General features: G+C 43.1%; 3 protein-coding genes and 1 pseudogene across 4 annotated transcripts in view; 1 reads left to right on the forward strand and 3 right to left on the reverse strand.

Annotated features, from left to right (window-relative positions):
- Nucleotides 1-2,347, forward strand: part of LOC111954610 (plasminogen) — a 27,603-nt gene extending 25,256 nt beyond the window's left edge. The window contains exon 19 of the mRNA XM_023974476.2: nt 2,066-2,347. Within this exon, the coding sequence (XP_023830244.1) occupies nt 2,066-2,224 (159 nt within the window). The 3' untranslated portion in view covers nt 2,225-2,347. The remainder of the gene's footprint in view (nt 1-2,065) is intronic.
- Nucleotides 1,283-7,953, reverse strand: LOC111954611 (solute carrier family 22 member 2). 2 transcript variants are annotated; one of them, XM_070435789.1, is made up of 11 exons: nt 7,485-7,953; nt 6,867-6,970; nt 6,624-6,778; nt 5,740-5,908; nt 5,497-5,611; nt 5,308-5,408; nt 3,823-4,037; nt 3,610-3,718; nt 3,400-3,512; nt 3,174-3,273; nt 1,283-1,352 (listed from the first exon to the last, which is right to left on the reverse strand). In XM_070435789.1, exons 1-11 carry the CDS (start codon nt 7,899-7,901, stop codon nt 1,283-1,285), a joined length of 1,668 nt encoding a protein of 555 aa, XP_070291890.1. In that variant the 5' UTR covers nt 7,902-7,953. The 2 variants fall into 2 exon arrangements, with proteins under 2 accessions (XP_070291890.1, XP_023830245.1); XM_023974477.2 differs by lacking the exon at nt 1,283-1,352 and adding an exon at nt 2,498-3,068 and having other exon boundaries at nt 7,485-7,951.
- Nucleotides 7,954-12,298: 4,345 nt separating this feature from the next.
- On the reverse strand, nt 12,299-16,151 carry LOC111954098 (solute carrier family 22 member 2-like; annotated as a pseudogene).
- Nucleotides 16,152-16,870: 719 nt separating this feature from the next.
- Nucleotides 16,871-24,670, reverse strand: part of LOC111954195 (cation-independent mannose-6-phosphate receptor-like) — a 39,215-nt gene continuing 31,415 nt past the window's right edge. The window contains 10 exon segments of the mRNA XM_023973727.2: nt 16,871-19,236; nt 19,407-19,476; nt 19,601-19,762; nt 20,037-20,223; nt 20,478-20,662; nt 21,901-22,047; nt 22,507-22,624; nt 22,792-22,928; nt 23,104-23,338; nt 23,449-23,601. Of these exon segments, the coding sequence (XP_023829495.1) occupies nt 18,802-19,236; nt 19,407-19,476; nt 19,601-19,762; nt 20,037-20,223; nt 20,478-20,662; nt 21,901-22,047; nt 22,507-22,624; nt 22,792-22,928; nt 23,104-23,338; nt 23,449-23,601 (1,829 nt within the window). The 3' untranslated portion in view covers nt 16,871-18,801.

Consider the following 24,670-nt stretch of genomic DNA (forward strand, 5'->3'; position numbering starts at 1 on the left):
TGGGTCATTATCTTGCTGTAGGATGAACCCCATAGCCCGGAGGTATGTTCTGGGTCATTATCTTGCTGTAGGACCAACTACGCGTACACCAAAGGGTATTGCATGGCGTTGCCTAAATGCTGTGGTAGCCGTTTTGGTTCAGGGTGCCACTCACTCTGTGCAAGTCGCTGACTCTGGATCCAGCAAAAGAGCCCCAGACCATCACGCTTCCTCCATGTTTGACAGTTGATGTCACACACTGAGCAACCATCCTTTCGCCTACTCGACGGCGTACAAAAACCCTGCGTAATGAACTGAAGAGTTAATTTTGATTCATCGGCCCATAAGTGTCACGTCTGTTCCCGCTCCCCTTCTCTGGCGCTCAAGGTCGCCAGGCTGCTCATTATTATGCACACCTGTCACCATCGTTACGCGCACCAGCCCTTCATCGGACTCATCTGGACTCCATCACGTCATTGATTGCCTCCCCTATATCTGTCACTTCCTCAGTTTCATTCCCGTATCTGCATTGATGTTGTGTTGTTTCTCTTGTCCAGACGCTGTTTTTGTTTAGTTTCATGTTTATTTTTTATTAAACCCTCACCCTGTACTTGCTTCCCATTTCCCAGCGACTGTCGTCTCAAGGCTGTTACTGTTACGCCCTGATCAGTTTCACCTGTCTTTGTGCTTGTCTCCACCCCCCTCCAGGTGTCGCCCATCTTCCCCATTATCCCCTGTGTATTTATACCTGTGTTCTCTGTTTGTCTGTTGCCAGTTCGTTTTGTTCGTAGAACCTACCAGCATTTTGTTTCCCTGCTCCCGCCTGTTCCTTGCTCCTGTTTTCTAGTTTCCAGGTTCTGACCGTTCTGCCTGCCTGTCGTCCTGTACCTTTGCCCCACTACTCTGGATTACCGACCTCTGCCTGACCTGACCCTGAGCCCGCCTGCTGTCCTGTACCTTACACCCTCTCTGGATTATTGACCCCTGCTTGCTTTGACCTGTCGTTTGCCTGCCCCTGATTGAGGAATACACTTTTGTTTCTTCAACACTGTCTGCACCTGGGTCATACCTTAAAACATGATAGTTACAATAAGACCTTCTTCCAGTCTTCAGTAGTCCACTGGCAATGCTTCATGGCCCAGGCAAGCCTCTTTTTCTTATTTTGCCATCTTAGCAATGGCTTTCTTACTGCCACTCGACCTGTCAAACCTGCAGCTCAAAGTCTTCTCTTCACAGTTGAAACTAAGACTTGCTTCGACCAGTGTTAAGCTGTGCTTAAAGCTGTTGTCTTGTGAGCYGCCTATCACGCAAGCTTTTGACTCTCAGAAACTTGTCTTCTGATTCTGTTGTGGCTTTGTCTGCCAGACCTCTTCCTGTCAGTTTCCAAGTGCCTTTTGATGGTGTAGGAAACTGTACTCACTGACACCTTGGCTTTCTTTGCAATTTCTCTAAAGGAAAGACCTACACTTTTAAGGGTTATAGTGGTCTGTCTTCCTTTAATTGCCTTTTTCTCACCATTATGATAGCAATATACTACTTCCTTCAGTACAATACTGTCCAAATAATGCTTAAGAGGGTGTTGTAACAGTCTGTTCCAACACTGCTTTTATACAGACAGAGGGATTGTAATTAATCAACAAAAGTTGTGACACCTGTAGGTATTGTTAGCATCAAATTTCAAGGCTGAATTTACTTCCATTGCTGCAGAACAGCTGTAAGTTGTTAACCCATTACTTGTTCCCTGAAAAATGCATTTTTTTTTATAACTCTGAAATGTACATTATTTTTCAGTTTTTGGTAACTGAAACTTTTATTTTTAACCTCTGGCAGTTTACCGCTTACCCTTTGTACCATTTCAGGTTATTCACTGGACTTGAACTGCTTAAATTTCTAAAAAACTGGAAAAATGGGGGTGTTCTAAAACTTTTGACCTATAGTGTACATGCTCAGCAACAACTAGTAATCATTCAATTTCAGTAAGGACTGTGTGGTTGGTTGTATACTGCAGTTTCCACAATGAGTTTAACGTTAACTGCATTGGAGTGATGATGATGATGTTGGTGATGATGTTTTTGACTTCTTCCAGGGTGACAGTGGCGGCCCTTTGGTGTGCCATGCTCAGAACACCTTTGTTCTCCAGGGAGTGACCTCTTGGGGTCTGGGCTGTGCTAACGCCATGAAGCCAGGGGTGTACGTCAGAGTATCGAAGTTTACGGATTGGATTAACAGTCAGATTAATTCTTAACCCTCTACTATATATCCATAATCTCGAGGAATGGATCATTTGAGCCCTGATTGTAGTTTTATTAAGACTTGTAAGACTTGAAAGTACAAATTAAATACCTGTCGTCAGTGATTTCTTCCGAAATTGCAAGGTTCATTGTTTTTGTTTATAAAATAATTCAATTGATAAGCAATCCAATTATGTTCTAGCCTGGTACACAACCATGGTGTTTGACCACATGTTAAAAAAAGGGAACAAAGGCTGACATTTTGTAAGAGCTTGTGTGTCATTGGGATCTTTGATGGGAAACCTTTTTATTAATTTCGGTCAGGTCAGTCAAAAATAAATGTATAATATTTAACATGACTGGGGTATATTAACATTTGGGATAACTACAGACAGTTTAGAATAAGAAAATCTTCTCAAAACACACTAGAGATGACGTTTCTGGCAATTTCCACCATAAAACTAGTGGAGTAATGATAAGGGATATCATTTGGGGATTTCCAACTGAAATATTTGTTTTAAATAATAGAAATCACCATTATGTGTATTTTAACAGCTAAATTATTATTATGATAATTATTATGATCTAAAATGATGTCCTGTACAGTAATACATATAAATACCAGCACCTCAAAAACATGAAAAGATTCACATCAGCTAGTGTTGAGAAACAACAAATGCAAAAAACATATAGGCTAAGCTACATAAATTCGTAAATACAGTATGAGTTCAGTATGCTGTCAATCTTGTGAAGAGGCGGAGCAAGATCGATCAGACGATTGTAGTTTCTTTGTTGGTCGTCATGTCAGTGGGCAAGAGATTTGTCAGCTGTTGACTCTTCGGATGGTTTTCTTTGTGTCTGTTGCCAACGGAATATGTACAATAAATCCATATTCCCCAAACAAATCCTCTAACACACTACAGTGCAATTTAGTTTAGTTTGAAGTGATAAATAAAATCATACCTGTTTGGGAACTCAATGTCATCGATGGTCTCAGGTAGTCTTACACCTCTGGTCTCAGGCAACAGCAAGACTAAACCTCCAGCTACGCACGCAATCGCCCCTGTGGGGTACAACAAAACATGTTACCACATTGAGTGTCAGACAGAAATGGACTCCTCAGACAGAAATGGTCTCTGGTGTATAAGCATCTTATAACAGGTTAATTAGTGTTTTAATCATCATGTACCAAATATGATGAGTGGCAGCTCCAGCCAGATGGTAGCCAGTCTGTAGAGCAGGAACGGGGCCACGATGCCTCCGATGTCACACAGAGTAGAGCAGACTGACACACCCAGGTTCCTGAGGGAAGAGACAGTTGTAGTATTTTTCCATAATTTTTTCCCCTGCTTTGTTATTAGTTCTCAATTTTGAGATGTTCCCACCTGGTAAACTTTACCTGACAAAGGTGGGGTATAATTCAGTGTTCACAAACACCACCATCTCAAATGCCATGGTGATGCCCAACCGGCCAATGCAGGCCACAATTGTTTTGACCCAGAAGTGACCTGCAGGAGAGAGAGACATTACTGTACTGTATGTACTATGCACATTAATAAGACGGGATACTACCATTTTCTAACAAGTTTTCTTTAAGATATTGCACACTTACTATCTGGGATAATAGCAGTGATGAAACAGGATACTCCAGCTACAATGTTGGCCGTGGCAAAGGGAAGACGACGTCCAATACGATCGATGGTGAAGAGGATTAGGAAGGCAGCAGGGAACTCTACCAGGCCAGAGATCAGGAAGTCAATGTAGACGTTTCCTCCTGCGATTCCCACACGCATGATAAGACCCTGGTAGACAATAGCACTAGTGAACCTGTGAAGATGATGATACAACATCCAATTAGGCCAGGAAAAGAGAAAGGGACCCTGTCATAAATGTATATGTAACGGGTTGAAGTTATTTGTGGTTCTTGAACACACCCTCTTGCCTCTGCCAATCACAGGTGCACCTCCTTCTAATTAAGGGTGTGGCTTTTTGTATAAAAGCTGAGCTTTTCCCTTGTTTCAGGGGATATTCTGAGGATCTCTATGAATAGTAGATATGTGCCAGAACAGAGGGATAGGCCAATGATTGATATATGTTTCAGTAAAGTTGGCTTCTTAGCGTTCATAGCAATGCTTATCAACTGAACAGCAGAGATGAAACGTAAGTCACAGAAAATAGATGTGGTCGCCGCTGCAGAGAAGTACTTGGGGGTACAAGATATGACTTCAGAAGTGTTACAGGGTGTGTTGAGTGGTAGTGTCCTGTCCTGTCTGGCCATTGGCCTGGAGTACGATCAGAGAGGGTTAAAGTAGTGGAATAAGGTGATTGGTTTGAATGAGTATAGGTTAGTTGGTAGGATAATTCAAAATATATTTGTATCTTTATTTTATTTCCTCCTTTTCTCATTTTGTATCACAAAGTGTAATGGATTTATACTATAGTTGAATTGGGGGCGGTAATGCAACATATTGGATGCCAACCGCCGTTAAACTCCACTGAAGAAGATGTTTCAGGGGATCCACAAAAAATTGTAAAGTCTGGCATTCCTTTGGAAGACAAGTTTAATCGGGAGTAAAGGTTCTATGGCAAGAGTGCCTGTTTCCATTGGTGCCACTCTCCTTCTCCCTTGGCATGTTCTCCAGGCTTGTTGGTATGTATGATGTATTGTAAATTGCCCAGAGTTAAACAGAACATTCTGAAGCGAAACCTTGATTATTGAATACTGGTGATGATGATTATTGTGATGATGATATACAGTGACTAAATGATTTGTTGGTCAGCAGATTCTGCACAGAGAATGCTAGGCACTGAAGATGTCCCAGTCTAAGCTTTCTGTTGGTCCTATTGTGAATAACATCTAATGTTGCATTCTACCTGGCCTGTTTATTCAAATGCTCCACCTCTGCTGTTAAAGAACCTGTATGTTTAGTTTAGTCCCGAGAACCTCACGTATAAAAAAGGTGGAGTAGTATTGGCTACAGGAAAGGTTATTTATGGTATAATCTCCCACGTTACATATAGCTTTTGTGATGTTGTAATTTTAGCTTAAAACATTGGTCAATAGATTTCTAGCTATTGTTTGCAGCATGGGTTTTACCAGTTAAACATGAGGATGAAGGTGTGTTTTCTCATGTTTGGAGTTCTGACCAGATCCAGGAAAGAGGCAGTTGAGGTCTGTGCATTGTCGTCTCTCAGCGTCTGTAAGACATGTTAGGCTATGGAAGCTATCATCAAATCTAGTTTAGCAGTGCCTTTTAAATGATTAATGTCCTGAAACATTTCTTACCTCAATGTTCTTGTAGAGGGTTTTCTTGTTTTCCTTCGCTATTGCCTCAGTGATCTCCTTAGCTTTGGTTGAGTTGTTCTGAGAAAGAAGCCATCTTGGAGACTCTGGGATCAACCTGGAAGCCAAAATGTGAGACGCAACATGAGGTTTTTAGAACCATGCAGACATTAAGTGTAGAAGGGCATTGGACATGGTGATCCTACAACAGGCCTGTACAATATCTGAGGTGATCACGGGTCTTACCAGAAGTAGGATAGAAATATGAAGTAAGGAACAGCGAAGGCCACCTGCAGCCAGCGCCAGTCAGTGATGAGGTAGGCAATGAGGGTCAAAATGAGAATGCCAACGCTGAAGAACATCTGTAAAAGCACTCCCACCATCCTCCTGTACTCAACTCCCACTAGCTCGGTGACTGAGGAGACAGGTCAGCAGTGTTAGGGAGTAGTGAACTACATGTAGTTCAACTAGTAATTTAACTACATTTTGCAGTAGCTTAATGGTAGTTTGAAATCTAGGTAGTGTTTTCAGTAGTTAGCTACACCGCTACATGGCAAAAGTAACTGCTGGAACTACACTACATTTTGTGCAAAAATAATAGGTAGGCGAAAATTACATTTTTAGGCATTAGACCTGCCTAATTCTCACTTGAAACAGTTGTTGTATTAGAATAGACTAAATTACACCTTCTGTAAAAATCTGACTCCAGAGTGATCTGTTCTTGCAATTTGTAGTCTATGACAGTTCAAATGTACATATAATATATCACAAAGTAGTTTGGATGTAGTGAACTACTTTTTCAAAGTAACTTTAGTTAAGTCAACTATATTTTTCTTAAAGTTAGCTATTGTGGCTTAACTTCTTCCAGTGTGAAGCAATCAGTCGCTTGGTCAATTTTATTTTCAGACTAGCTTCCCCAACACTGCAGGTAAGACATACTGTACAATAAAGCATGTATCCTTAAGTAAAGCAAGAGTTATTACTGAAACATAATTTGACCATCCTCCTCGGTTGAAAGTTGCATAGGAAATAAACTAACTTCCTATTTGCTAAACCATAGACTAATTTGCTGCAAATGATCATGTAGTTAATATATAAACTTTTGTGGGACAAAGGATGTTTTTTCATACTAAGCACATATACAGACATCCAGCCTCCCTTGACAGCAAAGCCAAAGATTGTGCGAAATACAAGCATGGATATATAGTTTGGAGCCACTGCTACAAGTATTCCAGAAACCCCATTCAAGAGGTTGGACATCAAGAAGCTCATTTTTCTGCCGAACCTTCAAACAAGAAGAAAGAAAGAGAATGTAAGAACAGGATCTAATATTGAAAAGAGAATCTTTCGTCTGCGTTGTGGAGCAAACTTACCTGTCAGCCAGGTATCCAAAAGTTATGCTTCCAACAAGGAAACCCACATTCAGTGTAGCCTGGTACATGTCCACCACCCAGGCATCATTACATACCAAGTCAAACTGAAATGAAGAAATACCTTATAATTCACTGCCATATTATAGGGATACTTTGGGATTTTGGCAATGAGGACCTTTATCTACTTCCTCAGAGTCAGATGAACTTGTGAATACTATTTTTATGTCTCTGTATCCAGTAAGAATGAAGTTAGAGACAGTTTTGCGAGCAAATGCTAACTAGCGTTAGCACAATGACTGAAAGTATATGGGTATCTGCTAGCGTGCTAGTAGATACCCGCTAGCAGATACCCATAGACTTCCAGGTATTGCGCTAAAGCTAGTTAGCAATTGTGATAGTGCTTGTTAGCAACTTCCTTCAAACTGCACGCAGAGACATTAAAAATGATATGCACAAGTTAATCTGACTCTGGGGAAGTAAATAAAGGGGCTCTTTGACAAAATCCCAAAGTATCCCTTTAATGTCTTAAAACATGAACTTGTTTAGTGTTACACAACAATTGTTTAGTGTTACATACAATACAAGTTATTGTCTAATAAAAAAAGAGAAAGTTCTCACCTCGGTCACAAAGGACTGCCTGCCTTCGTAGTCATACTCCCAGCCTTCCTTGCAGGAGGTCATGGGAGCTTTGCTGCGGTGGGCGTCGGTGAGGTCAGACTCTGGGTTGTCACAGGTCAGACCCGTATTGTTCCAGTCCAGGTCATACTGCTCACACTGACTGTGGACCAGCACTCCTGAGGTGTTGACCAGAGGGACCGTGATCTTTCTGGCGTCCATCAGATTCCAGCCACAGCTCTGGCGGATCTGACTCACCCCTGAGTCCCGGCACCAATGCTCTGGGGTGAACCCCTGGAACACAATGCCCACATAGACCCCAGAAAAAGGCAACGACACCATACATAGCAGAGCAAAAATGCGCTTTTGGCAACGACCAAAATTCCCTGCCTCCTCTAGGATTTCATCGAAAGTGGTCATGGTTGCAGAGTTGGGTGTCAGAAGCAGAGGTACTATATATGAGACTGCAGTGGGATTTGTGAAGGGGTTTTAAAAGCAAAGAGCAGATCAAAAGTCCAATAGTGAGGTTGACCTTGGACCTACAGTGTTGACTCGCCAACAGAGGCAGCATGTTACTTTTTAATAGCGCTGACTGTACAGAGTGCAATTCCACTGTGTATTATGCGTATTATGCAAATTAGACCATGTGGATTTTTTTTTGCTATACTCCTGGAAGATAACTACATAATTATAATTGTAGTTTAATGTCACATTTATTACAAGTTTGTGTGTTTGCGGGAGTAGGGTTGTATAACCATAGACATGTTCTCTCTTACATATTTTCTGCTCGCACAGCATATTGTCAATTCACAGAAACAACACAATCCATCCACAACTCTACAATGGCAGGTAAGTAACTGTCAAACACTTATAATAACAAAGCTAGGGCAACAACAAACTATTTCAGTAAATTCCTTCAAACACATAATAAAAAAATAAACATGACACAAAGCACATAATCTGAGAGGGAGATATTACTGTATCCGATGCACACATGGTAGAGGAGAAAGAATTCAAAATAAMTTCCGAATCACTTTATTCCCCAATTAAACATTCACATACCCAGAATTTGAGTTAGTGAATAGGTGCTGCCAGCAACAGACAATGTACAAACAGAATACAGACACACAGTCAACATACAGGATATACAATATAAATACAGTGAACATAAAAGATTAAACTTTGCAAACACCAATACAAACAATCCTTATTGTATTAGAGACAACAAATTAAACAGACAGGTAATGTTAACATAAAATAATAAATACTGCTCTTCACCACCCTCTCGTACTTTTATCACACAACCTCTAAGAGGTCCGGGACGGAATCAGACAGTCTCAGGTTCTTTGTTGGTCGTTACGTCGATGGTGGTGAGCAAGAGGCTTATCTGTTTCCTCTTCAGCTACAGTACATACTTCTCAGAGCCTGTTCTTTGCATCTGAGATGGTAAGAGGGGCAAGATGGCGCCGACAGAGATGGTTGCCTCGCTTCGAGTCCTTAGGAAACTATACAGTATTTTTTTAATGCATTCTTTCTTACATTGTAAGCCCAGAAAATCGTAAGTGTTATTACATACAGCCGAGAAGAACCATTAGATATAAGAGCGACGTCAACTTAACAACATTACAACCAGGAATACGACTTTCCCGAAGCGGATCATTTGTTCGGTCCAAAAACCCAGGGCAATGGATCGGATCCCAGTAGGCGACCCTAAACAGCGTCACCGCAGAAGAGGTAGACGGAGCAGCCTCCTGTCCAGTCTCTAGACAACAAGGTGGAATTAGGGCAAGGGTTGCCTTTCTGAGAGACATCAGAGATTGTAACATTCTCTGTTTCATGGAAACATGGCTCTCTCGGGATATGTTGTCGGAGTCGGTACAGCCACCGGGTTTCTTCATGCATCGCGCCAACAGAAATAAACATTACTCTGGGAAGAAGGGTGGGGGTGTATGCTTCATGATTAACGACTCATGGTGTAACCATAACAACCTACAGGAACTCAAGTCCTTCTGTTCACCTGACCTAGAATTCCTTACAATCAAATGCCGACCATATTATCTCCCAAGAGAATTCTCGTCAGTTATCGTCACAGCTGTGTATATACCCCCTCAAGCAGATACTGCGACGACCCTCAAGGAACCTCACTGGACTCTATGTAAACTGGAAACCATATATCCTGAGGCTGCATTTACTGTAGCTGGGAATTTTAACAAAGCAAACTTGAGAACAAGGCTACCTAAATTCTATCAGCATATTGATAGCAGCACTTGCGCAGCCAATACCATGGACCACTGCTACTCTAAGTTACGCGATGCATACAAGGCCCTCCCTCGCCCTCCCTTCAGCAAATCCGACCATGACTCCATCTTGCTCCTACCGTCCTATAGGCAGAAACTCAAACAGGATGTACCCGTGACTAGAACCATTCAACGCTGGTCTGACCAATCGGGATCCACGCTTCAAGATTGTTTCGATCACACAGACTGGGAAATCTTCCGGGCAGCCTTAGAGAATAACATTGATCTATACGCTGACACGGTGAGTGAGTTTATAAGGAAATGCATTGGAGATGTTGTACCCACTGTGACTATTAAAACCTACCCTAACCAAAAACCAAAACTGAAAGCGCGAACAACCACATTTAACCATGGAAAGACGACTGGGAATATGGCCGAATATAAACAGTGTGGTTATTCCCTCCGCAAGGGAATCAAACAAGCGAAATGTAAATCTATTGACCAAGTGGAGTCGCAGTTCAACGGCTCAGACACTAGACGTATGTGGCAGGGTCTACAGGCAATTACGGACTACAAAAATAATTCCAGCCCAGTCACGGACACCAACGTATTGCTTCCAGACAAACTAAACAAATTCTTTGCCCGCTTTGAGGATAATACAGTGCCACCGACGCGGCCCGCTAACAAGGACAGCGGGCCCCCCTCTCCTTCTCCGTGGCCGACGTGAGTAAGACATTTAAACGTGTTAACCCTCGCAAGGCTGCTGGTCCAGATGGCATCCCTAGCCGCATCCTCAGAGCATGCGCAGACCAGCTGGCTGGTGTGTTTACAGACATATTCAATCGCTCCCTATCCCAGTCTGCTGTCCCCACATGCTTCAAGCTGGTCACCATTGTTCCTGTACCCAAGAAGGCAAAGATAACTGAACTAAATGATTATCGGCCTGTAGCACTCACTTCTGTCATCATAAAGTGATTTGAGAGACTAGTCAAGGATCATATCACCTCCACCTTTCCTGCCACCCTAGACCCACTTCAGTTTGCGTACCGCCCCAACAGGTCCACAGACGATGCAATCGCCATCACACTGCACGCGGCCCTATCCCATCTGGACAAGAGGAATACCTATGTAAGAATGCTGTTCATTGACTGCAGCTCAGCATTCAACACCRTAGTACCATCCAAGCTCATCATTAAGCTGGAGGCCCTGTGTCTCAACCCCGCCCTGTGCAATTGGGTCCTGGAATTTCTAAGGGGCCGCCCCCAGGTGGTGAAGGCAGGAAACAACATCTCCACTTCGCTGACCCTCAACACAGGGGCCCCACAAGGGTACATGCTCAGTTCCCTCCTGTACTCCCTGTTCACCCGTGACTGCGTGGCCATGCACGCCTCCAACTCAATCATCAAGTTTGCAGACGACACAACAGTAGTGGGCTTGATTACCAACAACGACGAGACAGCCTACAGGGAGGAGTTGAGGGCACTCGGAGTGTGGTGTCAGGAAAACAACCTCTCACTCAACGTCAACAAAACAAAGGAGATGATCGTGGACTTCAGGAAACAGCAGAGGGAGCACCCCCTTATCCACATCGAAGGGACAATAGTGGAGAAGGTGGAAAGTTTTAAGTTCCTCGGTGTACACATCACAGACAAACTGAAATGGTCCACCCACACAGACAGTGTGGTGAAGAAGGCGCAACAGCACCTCTTCAACCTCAAGAGGCTGAAGAATTTTTGCTTGTCATCTAAAACCTTGACAAACATTTACAGATGCACAATTGAGGGCATCCTGTCGGGCTGTATCACCACCTAGTACGGCAACTGCACCGCCCTCAACCGCAAGGCTCTCAAGAGGGTGGTGCAGACTGCACAACGCATCACCAGAGGCAAACTACAGTACCTGCCCTCCAGGACACCTACAGCACCCAATGTCACAGCGGGGCCTGTTCACCCCGCTACCATCCAGATGGCGAGGTCAGTACAGGTGCATCAAAGCTGGGACCGAGAGACAGCTTCTATCTCAAGGCCATCAGACTGCTAAACAGCAATCACTAACTCAGAGAGGCTGCTGCCTACATAGAGAGTCACTAGTCACTTTAAACAATGCCACTTGAGTAATGTAAGATATGTAAACATTATTAATCTCATATGTATATACTCTATCTTATACCATCTACTGCATCTTGCTTATGTCGCTCGGCCATCGCTCATCCATATATTTATATGTACATATTCTTATTCCATCCCTTTAGATTTGTGTGTATTAGGTAGTTGTTGGGGAATTGTTAGATTACTTAGATATTACTGCACTGTCTGAACTAGAAGCACAAGCATTTCGCTACACTCGCATTAACATCTGCTAACCATGTGTATGTGACCAATAAAATTCTATTTGATTTGAGGAACACATACACACACAATGAATAGATTTTCACCTCAGACATTATCAATACAATAACCTTTTTGTTTGAAAGCATGATATTTCAGCGCATTCGCTTATAAAAATAATAGAAACATATATAAGAGCCTCCCGAATGGCGAGGTGGTTTAAGGCACTGCATCGCAATTGCTAGCTGTGCCACTAGAGATCCTGGTTCAAGTCCAGGCTCGCGACCGGGAGACCCATGGGGCAGCGCACAGTCCCATCGTAGTCTGGGTTAGGGGAGGGTTTGGCCGGCAGGGATGTCCTTGTCCCATCGCGCTCTAGCGACTCCTGTGATGGGCTGTGCGCATGCGCACTGACATGGTTGCCAGGTGTACGGTGTTTCACATTGGTGTGGCTGGCTTCCGGGTTAAGCGGGCATTGTGTCAAGAAGCAGTGCGGCTTGGTTGGGTCGTATTTTGGAGGAAGCATGGCTCTCGACCTTCGGGAGTTACAGCGATGAGACAAGACTGTAACTACCAATTGGATACCACGAAATTGGGGAGAAAATGGGGTACAATTAAAAGGAAAAAAAATGAATTGATGTATAGAAATCTCCCCAATCTCCCTCCCTGGAAACTCAATGGTGTCAGGAAGTTGTAAACCTTTGGTCTCAGGCGACAGCAAGACCAAAGCTCCAGCCACAAACACAAGGGCCCCTTGTCACAAAGACTTATCACCATCAGCATATAAGTGCCCGCCTGTAAACATTCCCTAAGTAGCTGTGCTTGTGGCTTTATCAGCCAAAAGTATTAGTTTCAAGCTAATCTCTTGTGAATAGACTATCAATGTCTTTGGTAATTGGTAGCATCTTAATCAAGCATCTGACCAAATTACGCTAGATTTTAGTGGGTTAAACCGGGAGTAGTTTCAAACTCAAGATATTCAGATACTGGTACAGTAAGATTCCATCTTCATACAGCATTGATATGTTACAAGTTAATAATGCTTGTGTATAATCATGTTCTAACATTGCAATTAGGTACCGAAAATGATGAGTGGCAGCTCCAGCCAGATGACAGCCAGCCTGTAGAGAAGGAATGTCGCCACGATGCGTCCGATGTCACACAGAGGGGAGCACACTGACACACCCATGTTCCTTAGGAGAGAAACAATACTATCACTGTCTCGAATTTTAGCTTTAAACTGAACTTTTTGTTATGCTGATTGTCAATGTTGTGTGATGCAACCATGTCGTGCTATTTATTTCTATATTGTTGTTTTCTGTGCCCCCCTGGTAAACCTTACCTGACAAAGGTGGGGTACAATTCATTGTTTACAAACACCAGCATCTCAAAAGCCATGATGATGCCCAAACGGCCAATGCAGGTCACAACTGTTCTGAAGCAGAACATAACTGTAAATGAGAGAAAGAAAATAATTTAATGCACATTCAACCTGGCAGGTCATTGCTATTTGACATCAATGTTATCATAGACAATAGACATAGACTCACTCTCAGGGATTATAWCAGTGGTGAAGCAAGATGCTCCAGCTACAATATTGGCCGTAGCAAAGGGAAGACGCTGTCCAATACGGTCGATGGTGAAGAGGAAGGCAGCAGGGAACTCCACCGAGCCAGAGATCAGGATGTCAATGTATACATCTCCCCCAGAATGCCGAGGTGCATAATAAGACCCTGGTAGACAATAGCACTAGTGAACCTGGAGGAAAGACACAAGTTATTTACTGAGGGATCAAAGTGACTGTAAAGGAAACCATATAGTTGTGATTAATAAGGCTATTATAGTTCTTGATATTTTCTTGTTGTTTGTGGAAAAGGTTTTACCAGTTGAAACTAGTGAGGATGAAGATGTGTTTTCTCATGTTTGGAGTTCTGATTAGGTCCATGAATGAGACAGTTGAGGTCTTGGCATTGCCGTCTCTCATTGTATGTAAGACACAGTAGCGTATGAAAGTTATTCTTCAATCTAGTTTACCATGCAGTGCTGTCTGTGAGTGTCTGTACGATACATCAGCCAAATGTGTGTAATAACAAACTACATTTCAGTAACTGGAGCATTCTTTCTTTTCTTCAATTTGATATACTCTTCAAAGCACTAATTACTCACAATGTTATTGGAGAGGGTTTTCTTGTTTTCTCTAGCTATTGCCTCAGTGATCTCCACAGCTTTCTTTGCTGAGAGAGAAGCCATATTGGAGACTCTGGGATCAGCCTGGAAGCCAGAATAGAAAATTCAATATAAAAATCTTGAATACATGAAACACACAAACAAAAATCTACCTGAATATCTACAGTATGAGGCAGTTCCAGTTCTTACCAGTAGTAGGACAGGAAGAGGATGTAAGGTGCAGTGATGATCACCTGCAGCCAAAGCCAGTCTGATGAAGTAGAGGGTGAGGGGTAGGATGAGAATTACCACACTGAAGAACATCTGGTAGACGACTCCCACAGTTCTCCTGTACTCTACTCCTATCAGCTCAGTGACTGAGGAGAGGGGGTAGAAGCAGGGCATGAGGACAGGACACAGAGGATATGTAACGAGTCCCATGTGTTGCTGGTGAGAGAGTCAGGCGCAGGACAGCAGATACGAGTAAAAGAACGTGCTTTACTCAAAAAAGACAAATATACAAAGTAACATCTTGAGCACACACAGACAGACCGAAATTACAATAAACAATCACTCACAAAAACCATGTGGGGAACAGAGAGTTAAATAATGAACAAGTGATTGTGGGATTGACAACAGGTGTGTGAAACAAAGACAAACAAATGGAAAATGAAAAGTGGATCGGCAGTAGCTAGAAAGCCGGCGACGTTGACCGCCGAACACTGCCCAAACAAGGAGAGGGACCGACTTCGGCGGAAGTCGTGACCTATGGACGAGAGAGGAAGCCTCTGACATGATGCTATGGTCAAAAGTGTTGTGACTGACGTATTATCTCCACAAGTGCAATATGATGTGATTATTACAACTACAATTTCTAAAACTACAATTTGAAATGTAAAATTATAATTCAAATGTTAAGCTTTTAGACATTGTTTAAAAAAAGCAATGTTGTCATACTCAGGACATATCCAGCCACCCTCCCTTGACACCAAAGCCATAGAATGCTCAGAAGACTAGCATGGATACTCAATTTGGAGACCATGCTACACGGATTCCCAAAATCCCATTCATGAGGTTGGACATTAAGAAGCTCTTCTTTCTGACAAATCTAAAATGGAGAAAAAGGAACAGCCAGAGGATGGAAATTCAAATCTTTATATTTAATTTTTCCATCTCTGCACATAGAATTTCAGAAGTGTATGTCTTTCATTCAGGGTTCACTCTCTTTTAGCAAGTCCATTTTCCTTCACTTTTTCTCATTAAGTCATTAAGAAATCTGCACTGGTGGGATCTTCTGTCTGACCCACATAGCCTTCGGTATCTGTCAGCCAGGTATCCAATGGCTATGCTGCCTATGAAGAAGCCCACATTGAGTGTCGCCTGGAATATGTCCACCGCCCAGACAACAGCACACACCAGGTCAAACTGAAATTCACAAATACCTTATCATTCACTGTCATTTTAATTGGTTCTTTGTTCTGACATTCAATTAAAATTGAACATATATTTCATGAATATTTCATAAAGTTTTCAACCTTGGTCACAAAGGACTGCCTGCCTTCGTAGTCATACTCCCAGCCTTCCTTGCAGGAGGTCATGGGAGCTTTGCTGCGGTGGGCGTCGGTGAGGTCAGACTCTGGGTTGTCACAGGTCAGACCCGTATTGTTCCAGTCCAGGTCATACTGCTCACACTGACTGTGGACCAGCACTCCTGAGGTGTTGACCAGAGGGACCGTGATATTTCTGGCGTCCATCAGGTTCCAGCCACAGCTCTGCCGGATCTAACTCACCCCTGAGTCCCGGCACCAATGCTCTGGGGTGAACCCCTGGAACATAATGCCTACGTAGACCCATGGCATGGAGACCATGCAGAGCAGGAAAAGGATTCACTTCTGGGATCACCCCAGCTTGCCCGCCTCCTCTAGGTTGTCATCAAAAGTGTACAAGTATATGGTTGCAGTTTTCAGTCACTAAGACATTTGTGACTGCAGAAAGACCTGACCATGGTTTTTCAATGGTCCAACAGAGGTTGACCTTCGACCTATCAGTGACTGACGATGCATTTAGACACGTTCACTAGAGCAGGCTTCAGACTTCATGGGGATCTTGCAATTGAACTCTACAGAATTCTTTAATAATCTGTTTGGTTTGATGAAGGGCCAAATCCAATAACACATTCATTGACGGTCCATCACAAACCACAAAATGTTAATTGTTACAGTATACATTAGTGTATACTGTATGTATATTTGTTGTCTTGAATTTACCTGGTCTTGGTGAGTTCTAGATGCATTGCCCACTCAATTACATGTTATTTAATCATGCCACTATGTCCATTTCGGTCAATATTTACTGTATTGTAAAAACTGAATTCGTCTCAACTGTGCTTTTGTCACTTTTTAAAAGTTTAGTGGAAAGTCAACATGGTCAAAAGAATGAAATATCTTACAGAAATGTAGGTCTACCTCACATTTTCCTTTTGAAGCCTCAGTGATTTATGACTAGGGAAACATACAGTACTGGTGTACAGTACTGAGACTTCTGAGGTTCTGTTCAATAAATGCATCAACCTGTTGACCTTTCATAGTAACCTTAGTGAAATCTCCACAATCCTGGAAGTGTTAAATGATGTTACTCTTTACTAGAAACAACAGTGACGGACAGCTGAGCTCTTTTTTTATTCAAATAATGCAACATTTTTACATCAAAATTTAAACATGAAAACAGACAAAAAGCAGTAAAACATGTTTGAGAAAATAACATACAAGAACCAAATCACCTCCAAAAGTACCAACTCATCAGAATGGAGCTCCTTATCCCATTATTCATACCCACACAGATGAACCAAGCAGACGTGCTTTGGTGCTTACAGCAGACCTAGACATTATACAACGAACAAGGATTTCCTTCACATTACTACCACACAGGATTACTTTCCATCACTCCTGAAGAAAGGTAGCAAGTGATCTTTCCCCATATCAAAGTACCTGAAGACATCTCATTTTTTCTCAGGGACCAAACTCAAACACTGACTTGCAATGGTTTGAAGTCTTAGTTTTATTTATTTATTTTTTTCATCTGACTTCTACAGTAATGTCTGTTTTAAATATTAGCCTTTGTGCAGTTGTCACAATTTCAATTCATGATCTTGGAGGTGTGGAAACTTATGAAAAGAAATGCAAAATTAGAACAATTTTATAATATCGCACAACATTGTGAATTTTTTTCTGCTGTTATTCCAAAACGTTTCTCCTATTAATAACACRTACAGCTACAAACCTTAATAAATACCCTGAAAGGTGAACCATTATTTTTTGGATAAGGTTGCTATGGCCAGCGGCTTGCTAATAAGTGTGTGAACATTAGCTTCAACACTGGTGATAAACACTGGCATAACAAATAAACTCTCCAATTTGAAGTCTGAAGAGAGACAACGGTAACAAGAATCCTGTAGCCAGACTGGTTAGTGAGGCAAGTTCCACTTCAAAAGCTTTTTCTAATTACTGTTCTGTACCACTGACATTAATATGAGACATTGTCCCAACTGCAAATACATGAGTGGAATAAGTGACTGCCTGTGTACATGTGATTTGTGTACTTGTGTGTGCCAACTGATAAATGCTAAATTAATTTCAAATAATCCATATTTTCCCAGAAAGGTAATACTGTGATTTCTGCTAAAGACCCAGTAAAGGGATAGATATGGCTGAGTAAGACCGAAAAGGGGATCTCAAGCTCACAAATACATTGCATCTTTAATGGCACTAGCTACAACTTTCATGACTTCCGTTTATGAGGGATAGCACATGCAATTTGGCAAAAAGTGAGTTTCAGCTCTACAGAAAACGTCCCTTTTCAAATAAACTTAGGTCATGACTTTAACAAGGCAACATCTAGAAGCAAAGTTAATTTATAGCATTTAACAGATACAGGAACTAGCTGTGTCTGTTATACATATGGTACATATGGAGTGCAAGTACAAAACCACATGATGTTTTGATATACTGTTGTTGAATAAATACGATTTAGGGAACTCTAAAAAAAAATACAACCTAAGAATCTCATGTACCAATGAGTTATGGTTTGAGCAACACAGTTTCAAGTCCCTGTTTTCCCAATAACTTATTTTCCATTTTCACAACAATCCATTCACGCAGAGGCCAATCATGTCCAATCCTGACAAGGTTAGCAGTATAGAGTTTTACAGAGCAAATCAGAACACAAAATTAAATATTAAAAAACTTGAATAAGCAATTCTCAGGAAGATGCAAGTGACAAAATAGAATACCATTACCTATGTACATAAATTAAATCAAACAGTACAAAAACAATGAATTGATGAAAAACACTCATCAGGAAGGCATCGACTTTCTTTCGAAGAGGTCCCCCCCCCCAAAAAAAATCTGCTCTTTAAAACTGTAAACAGCCAACAGACATTCTGCATCGTTCCCTTTACAAAATAAACAAAACGCCTCTAAGGGTTTCAGCTTTCTTGCGTTGTCGTCGTTGTGTGGAGACATTCAGAGAAAGAGAGAGAGAAAGAGTAAGAGAGAGATATTAGTTCGGGTGGACGGGAGAATGGGGAGTCCCTCACACTCTCAGCAGGTCCTCATCGCTGTCATCCTGGGGCTCTTGTTGTTTCCTGTGGGGGGGTCTGTCGTCACGGTGAGGCTTGGCCCTTCCCCTCCTCCCCCTGTCCTCCAGGAGCCCCACCAGGTCCTCATCACTCTCCTCCTCCAGCAGGGCGCTGCGGAGGGGTCCTGAAGTGCGGGTCCTGGAGCTCGAGGGCCGTAGAGTGGTCCGACCACCATGGACACGCACCCCGGGGACAGATAGGACCTCGTCCTCACTGTCCTCCTGCTCGTCCAGGGAGAAGGAGCGCAGGGCGTCGCCGTTGACGGGCTTGGTGGTGATGTGGCCGTTCTCCTGGCCCTCCTTCCCGAGGCGAGAGGACATGGCTGGGGCCTCCATCTCCTCCATCAGCCACTCCATTTCATCGTCCCCTCCCTCATCATCCATGGTCACCTGCAGGGACAAACAGACAGACAGGGGAGAAGATTCAGCACTGGGAACTCACCACACCATCATTGATATGGAATCAATTACTTTAAAATATAAACAGAATTGAAGAGACTATATACTGTAGCTGGTTGATTTGATCTGTACTGTACTATAGGGTTTATTGGTGTGGATACCTTGGAGTATTTATAAGAAACAGGGTTTCCTCTCCTGCAACATCCAATCACTTTCTGTATAACCAGCTCCCTGGAAATAGAAAAGATTTAGGAAAAGATGAAAAGATAATAGGATGCATGTACCATATGACCAAAACACACTGAAGCTGTATTCACAAATTAGTATCTATAGCCCCTATGCGAGATGTCTCTACCTCCTCTCTCGTTTGTGCAGTAGCAGAACCAGCAGACAGATGGTCAGCACAACCAATAGCACACTCAGGACCGCCCCCACAGCCTGGCTCCTCCCAGACAAGGCCCTATGGTCCTCCCCTCCGTCATCATCAGTCTGCTTGGACTCGGAGGTATCCACAGTTCTGTACGGCACACCAGACAAAATGTCACACTTCTACTTTATACAGCATCTTTCATTCAAATTCAAAGTCCAATTCAATGTATGGACTGGTAATAGAATTAACAGCTCTGGGTCGCTTTCAATAGACACAACTGGAAGAAAGCGCTTTAAAGCTGAAGTTGAAAAGCCTTTTTATAGGCCAACTTCAGGTAGTACTTCCTGTTTCAAAGCATTTTCTCCTTTTTTGAAACAACTGAACACTATCCTGATGTCTGTGTGTCGAGTTGTTCACTCACACTAGGCCACAGACAGTGGAGGTGTGCCAGATGAAGAGGTACTGGCATCCGTCCGTCTCCAACAGAAACTCTGGGATGCCCTCCCCGGCTGAGGGGTTACATTGGAACAAGATGGCCGACGACACCGTATTGGAATTGTCCCGCATACACACAGACTCCGATGGGACCAGCACGTCCAGATTACCACCTGAGGAGAAAGAGTCCATCCGTCAATCACAAGCAGCTTAATGGAGTGAGCTCATTGAGTCATTGACGTCAATGTAAGTATACATGATTACCAATTACTGTATCTTGTGAGTGATGTTGACATCTGTCTCATCTTTAATAAGTGCAAGGTGAGGCACTGAGGATGTTCAACACCACGATCCAAACCCACCCATACTCTATTCCCCAAAGGCCCAGACCACTTTGGAGTACACCTGTGTCTAGCTTGTGTCTTACCTTTAATGTAGTACTTGGCCTTGCTGGAGGAGCCGATCTTCCTACTGTAGTCTCCGTTGATCTTCACCTGGCAGATGTTGGCCCCGAGACACATGGAGAAGGAGCTGTCGGTGATGCCTGACAGCTGAATGTCATAGATGTACTTGTCCCCATTGGAGCGAATGTCCCCAGAGGCCTGGTGGAGCCTACAGAGTGGACAGACGGACAAAAAACCTGGCCTGAGTACATTCATAAAATGCTTATTTTATCTTCCCTCTAGTACATTTCTAAACATTTGTTTTATGTTCCCTGCTGCAACTGTAGAGAGGTTCAATTGCATCAAAGGCCCACTGGTGTTGTAATAGGCATTTAGGCAGTTAAGAGGCCAGAGCAACATTTGACCATTTATGACATAAGAGGCGTTGACCCATAGAGATCATATTAAATTACTAGAGGGGTTGTCATAAACCCTCAAAGTTCCACAATGGGCCAAAATGGCAGCCATCTTAGTCAGGGAGAAATCCAAAACCAGTCTAATTGGAATGAATGGCAGTAGAGGCATAGGTGATGCATTTCCTGCTTTGACTTATGCAGGAAAATGAAAGTAAGGCATGTGATGTATCAGAAATTGTGTATTGGAATTATAAATATAGTTTATACAGGTTTTATTCACAATTTTTGTATAAATAGCTTCTAGAATATATGTAAACAGACCATAAATATCACAGATTTTGTTTTCTTGGAAAGTCGTGAGTGCTATTATATGATTATTTGTTGCATTTACAACTTGTCAAAGTCCTATCATCAACTGATTTGAGCCAGTGTAATGGCTGTGAATTGACTGCATTGTTTGAATGGAATGTTGGCTATTTGGGAGTTAAATTTGAAACATTTATGGAATCATTCCTCTAAAACAGGTTGGCTGGCTAGCTAGTTAATACACATACAGTGAAAATAAATTATTCACATTCATTGTTTTACACAATATCTTATCACAGCACTGGCAAAACCAGTTGACCAGCTCCCTGACAAACATGGCTGATCTTTGGACCATCATAAGAAGGTTCATCTCCATTCTAGTATTCTAATTCCTAATTCTATGCATTGACCTATGATCAATGAAAGAAGATAACATGTTTTTTTTTTTTTTTTTTTTTAAACATGTAAAAAAACAAACATGTTTTCGCCTCAGCACATGAACTTGACTCATAACAGGTGTCAATATAATATTATCAGGGTTAATTGTTTAACTCTAGCTTTATGACCGTTACAAAAACAGATTTTTTCTATACTGGTCCCCCATGGGAATCAAACCTACAACCTTGCCGTTGCAAGCACCATGCTGTACCAACTGAGCTACACGGGACTAGAATGGAGAGGTGGCCTGGGTTGTTGTGACAATAAAGTTGGTTGATTGAACTGTGTTAGTGGTGAGAGGTGTCACCTGTAGTAGAGGGCCCCCAGGCTGAAGTTGGCACCTGTATCGGGGACTTTGATGGTTCCGTTGACCATCACAACCTCACGTTGTTGAGCAGCGCATGCCGCACGCGTCTCCCAGCCCAGCACAAACTCACACGAGGCTTCATCCACGCTAAGCACAGAGACACAGACATTTAGTCAGAGAGTGTGTGTACAGTATATGTGTCTGTGTGAGCGTTAACAGGAATCCTTGAAAGAGCGACAAATGAAACCGTGAGCGATGGAAAAGTTGAACTAGAAAAATAAACATGACGTTCAAGACTTGAAAAGGACATTTAAATGGTCAATTTTCAACTACGAAGGAGGTTAAAGTGCCTCCAACTTGATCATTCAGTAACTTTTCCTAGTGTTATTGAGATTAATAAGTTTGTTTTGCCCACAGGTCCACAGGTCCACATGTTGCTGACTGGAGGCCAGCTGGCTTTCCTCTGTAGGAGAGAAGGCCAGGTCCCAGATCTGTTTGTGCTGTATAGCCAACAACCATAGCAGCTGGTTATCTGTCACAAACAGATCTGGGACAAGGCTACAGGCAAGGAGGCTCTCCCAAGCGAACTGCTTACAGCCCACTCACCTCAGCAGCTTGGGCTGGCCTATATTAGGACCACAGGTCAGCTGGACCACTGTCTTGGCCTTGAGGCCATTTCCACACACAGTGTCTCCCATGGTGTAGCTCACTAGGATCTTCTTATCTGGGAGAGGGAGGGTTGGTTAAGGCAATACATCTATCACAGCTTATTTTAGTGGGTTGGGACACAAGCCCAAGAACAATGTGAAACGTAACACATGACATTTCAATTTTGAAAGAGTTTCCTCCAGTCCTGCTAAGGTGTGGGTGTGAGGGAGCTGTAAGACCCACCAGAGACGGCCATCTTCTGGGTGTAGACACGGCCCAGGGTCTGGGTCTTCCCCTCGCTGGTCCTCCGGCACACTGTGGCTCCCTCAGGGCAGTCTGGCAGGCCCCCATGGATCCCCTGGCACAGGTTGATATAGTACCTGGAGAGAGCACAGCCAAGCTAAAGCTCAAATAGTTTTTTTTTCTAACAGCTTGCCACTACTGTGCATTTTCACTCATCATCAAGTTGTAGAGAGGGAGAGAAAGACAGAATGGGAGAGGAGTAGGAGGGAGAGAGGAAGATACAGAGAAGGAGTAGGGAAAAGCTAAACATACGCCATTTTGTTGTGGCTGAACTTCCAGGGCTCTGTGAGAGAGGAGAGGGTGCGCAGGTCGTAAGTTTGGTGCTGGTTCACCAGCTTACACTCCATCTTCTTGGGTGGGCATACAGTCGTGGTTCTCCACTGGAAGGTGGCAGCGCAGCCTCCTGTCTCACTGAGAAGCTCTGGGGTGCCATGGCCGGCTGACTGGTCACAGGTGAACAGGATGGACGACTGCCTCTTCCCTGTAACTGAGAGGGAGACGACACACACAGCAGTATTGAGCACAGTTAAGCCCAGAGCCAACTCTGTTCCACATTATACAAGATCGCCTAAAAGCATTGCTTCGACCAGTAATTACCATTAGCGCAGAATCCCCATTTCCTGTCCTTGTTAAAGTCGCTGGTGGTGGCACACCAGTCTCTCCCATCCATCCTGCCCTCGGTTGTACACGCTGTGTACGACTTCTTCAGGAAGTTGAAGGGAAACACGCACACCTCCTCATTCTCAGTCACTAAAAAGGAAAACATGTACAGCAATAAAAAAAAACAGCACTATATTTTGTCTCAAATGAGCTTCACTTTGGGATACAACACCACATCAAGGCATCATAGGTCGCATCTTAAATAACACCATATATATACAGTGGGGAGAACAAGTATTTGATACACTGCCGATTTTGCAGGTTTTCCTACTTACAAAGCATGTAGAGGTCTGTAATTTTTATCATAGGTACACTTCAACTATGAGAGACGGAATCTAAAACAAAAATCCAGAAAATCACATTGTATGATTTTTTAAATAATTAATTTGCATTTTATTGCATGACATAAGTATTTGATACATCAGAAAAGCAGAACTTAATATTTGGTACAGAGAACCTTTGTTTTGCAATTACAGAGATCATACGTTTCTGTAGTTCTTGACTAGGTTTGCACACACTGCAGCAGGGATTTTGGCCCACTCCTCCCTACAGATCTTCTCCAGATCCTTCAGGTTTCGGGGCTGTCGCTGGGCAATACGGACTTTCAGCTCCCTCCAAAGATTTTCTATTGGGTTCAGGTCTGGAGACTGGCTAGGCCACTCCAGGACCTTGAGATGCTTCTTACGGAGCCACTCCTTAGTTGCCATGGCTGTGTGCTTCGTGTCGTTGTCATGCTGGAAGACCCAGCCACGACCCATCTTCAATGCTCTTACTGAGGGAAGGAGGTTGTTGGCCAAGATCTCGCGATACATGGCCCCATCCATCTCCCCTCAATACGGTGCAGTCGTCCTGTCCCTTTGCAGAGAAAGCATCCCCAAAGAATGATGTTTCCACTCCATGCTTCACGGTTGGGATGGTGTTCTTGGGGTTGTACTCATACTTCTTCTTCCTCCAAACATGGCGAGTGGAGTTAGACCAAAAAGCTCTATTTTTGTCTCATCAGACCACATGACCTTCTCCCATTCCTCCTCTGGATCATCCAGATGGTCATTGGCAAACTTCAGACAGGCTGGACATGCACTGGCTTAAGCAGGGGGACCTTGCGTGCGCTGCAGGATTTTAATCCATGACGGCGTAGTGTGTTACTAATGGTTTTCTT

The sequence above is a fragment of the Salvelinus sp. IW2-2015 genome, linkage group LG28 (assembly GCF_002910315.2).
Source record: "Salvelinus sp. IW2-2015 linkage group LG28, ASM291031v2, whole genome shotgun sequence".
NCBI classification, from domain to species: Eukaryota; Metazoa; Chordata; class Actinopteri; order Salmoniformes; family Salmonidae; genus Salvelinus; species Salvelinus sp. IW2-2015.

Excerpts from the sequence above, each read along its gene's own strand:
- LOC111954611 (XM_023974477.2), bottom strand. The coding sequence starts at position 7,901 with ATGACCACTTTCGATGAAATCCTAGAGGAGGCAGGGAATTTTGGTCGT. Across the intron at positions 6,779-6,866 it reads TTTGGATACCTGGCTGACAG|GTTCGGCAGAAAAATGAGCT; the intron begins GTAAGTTTGCTC and ends TCTTGTTTGAAG. Across the intron at positions 3,274-3,399 it reads GCTGCCACTCATCATATTTG|GGGCGATTGCGTGCGTAGCT; the intron begins GTACATGATGAT and ends TGTACCCCACAG.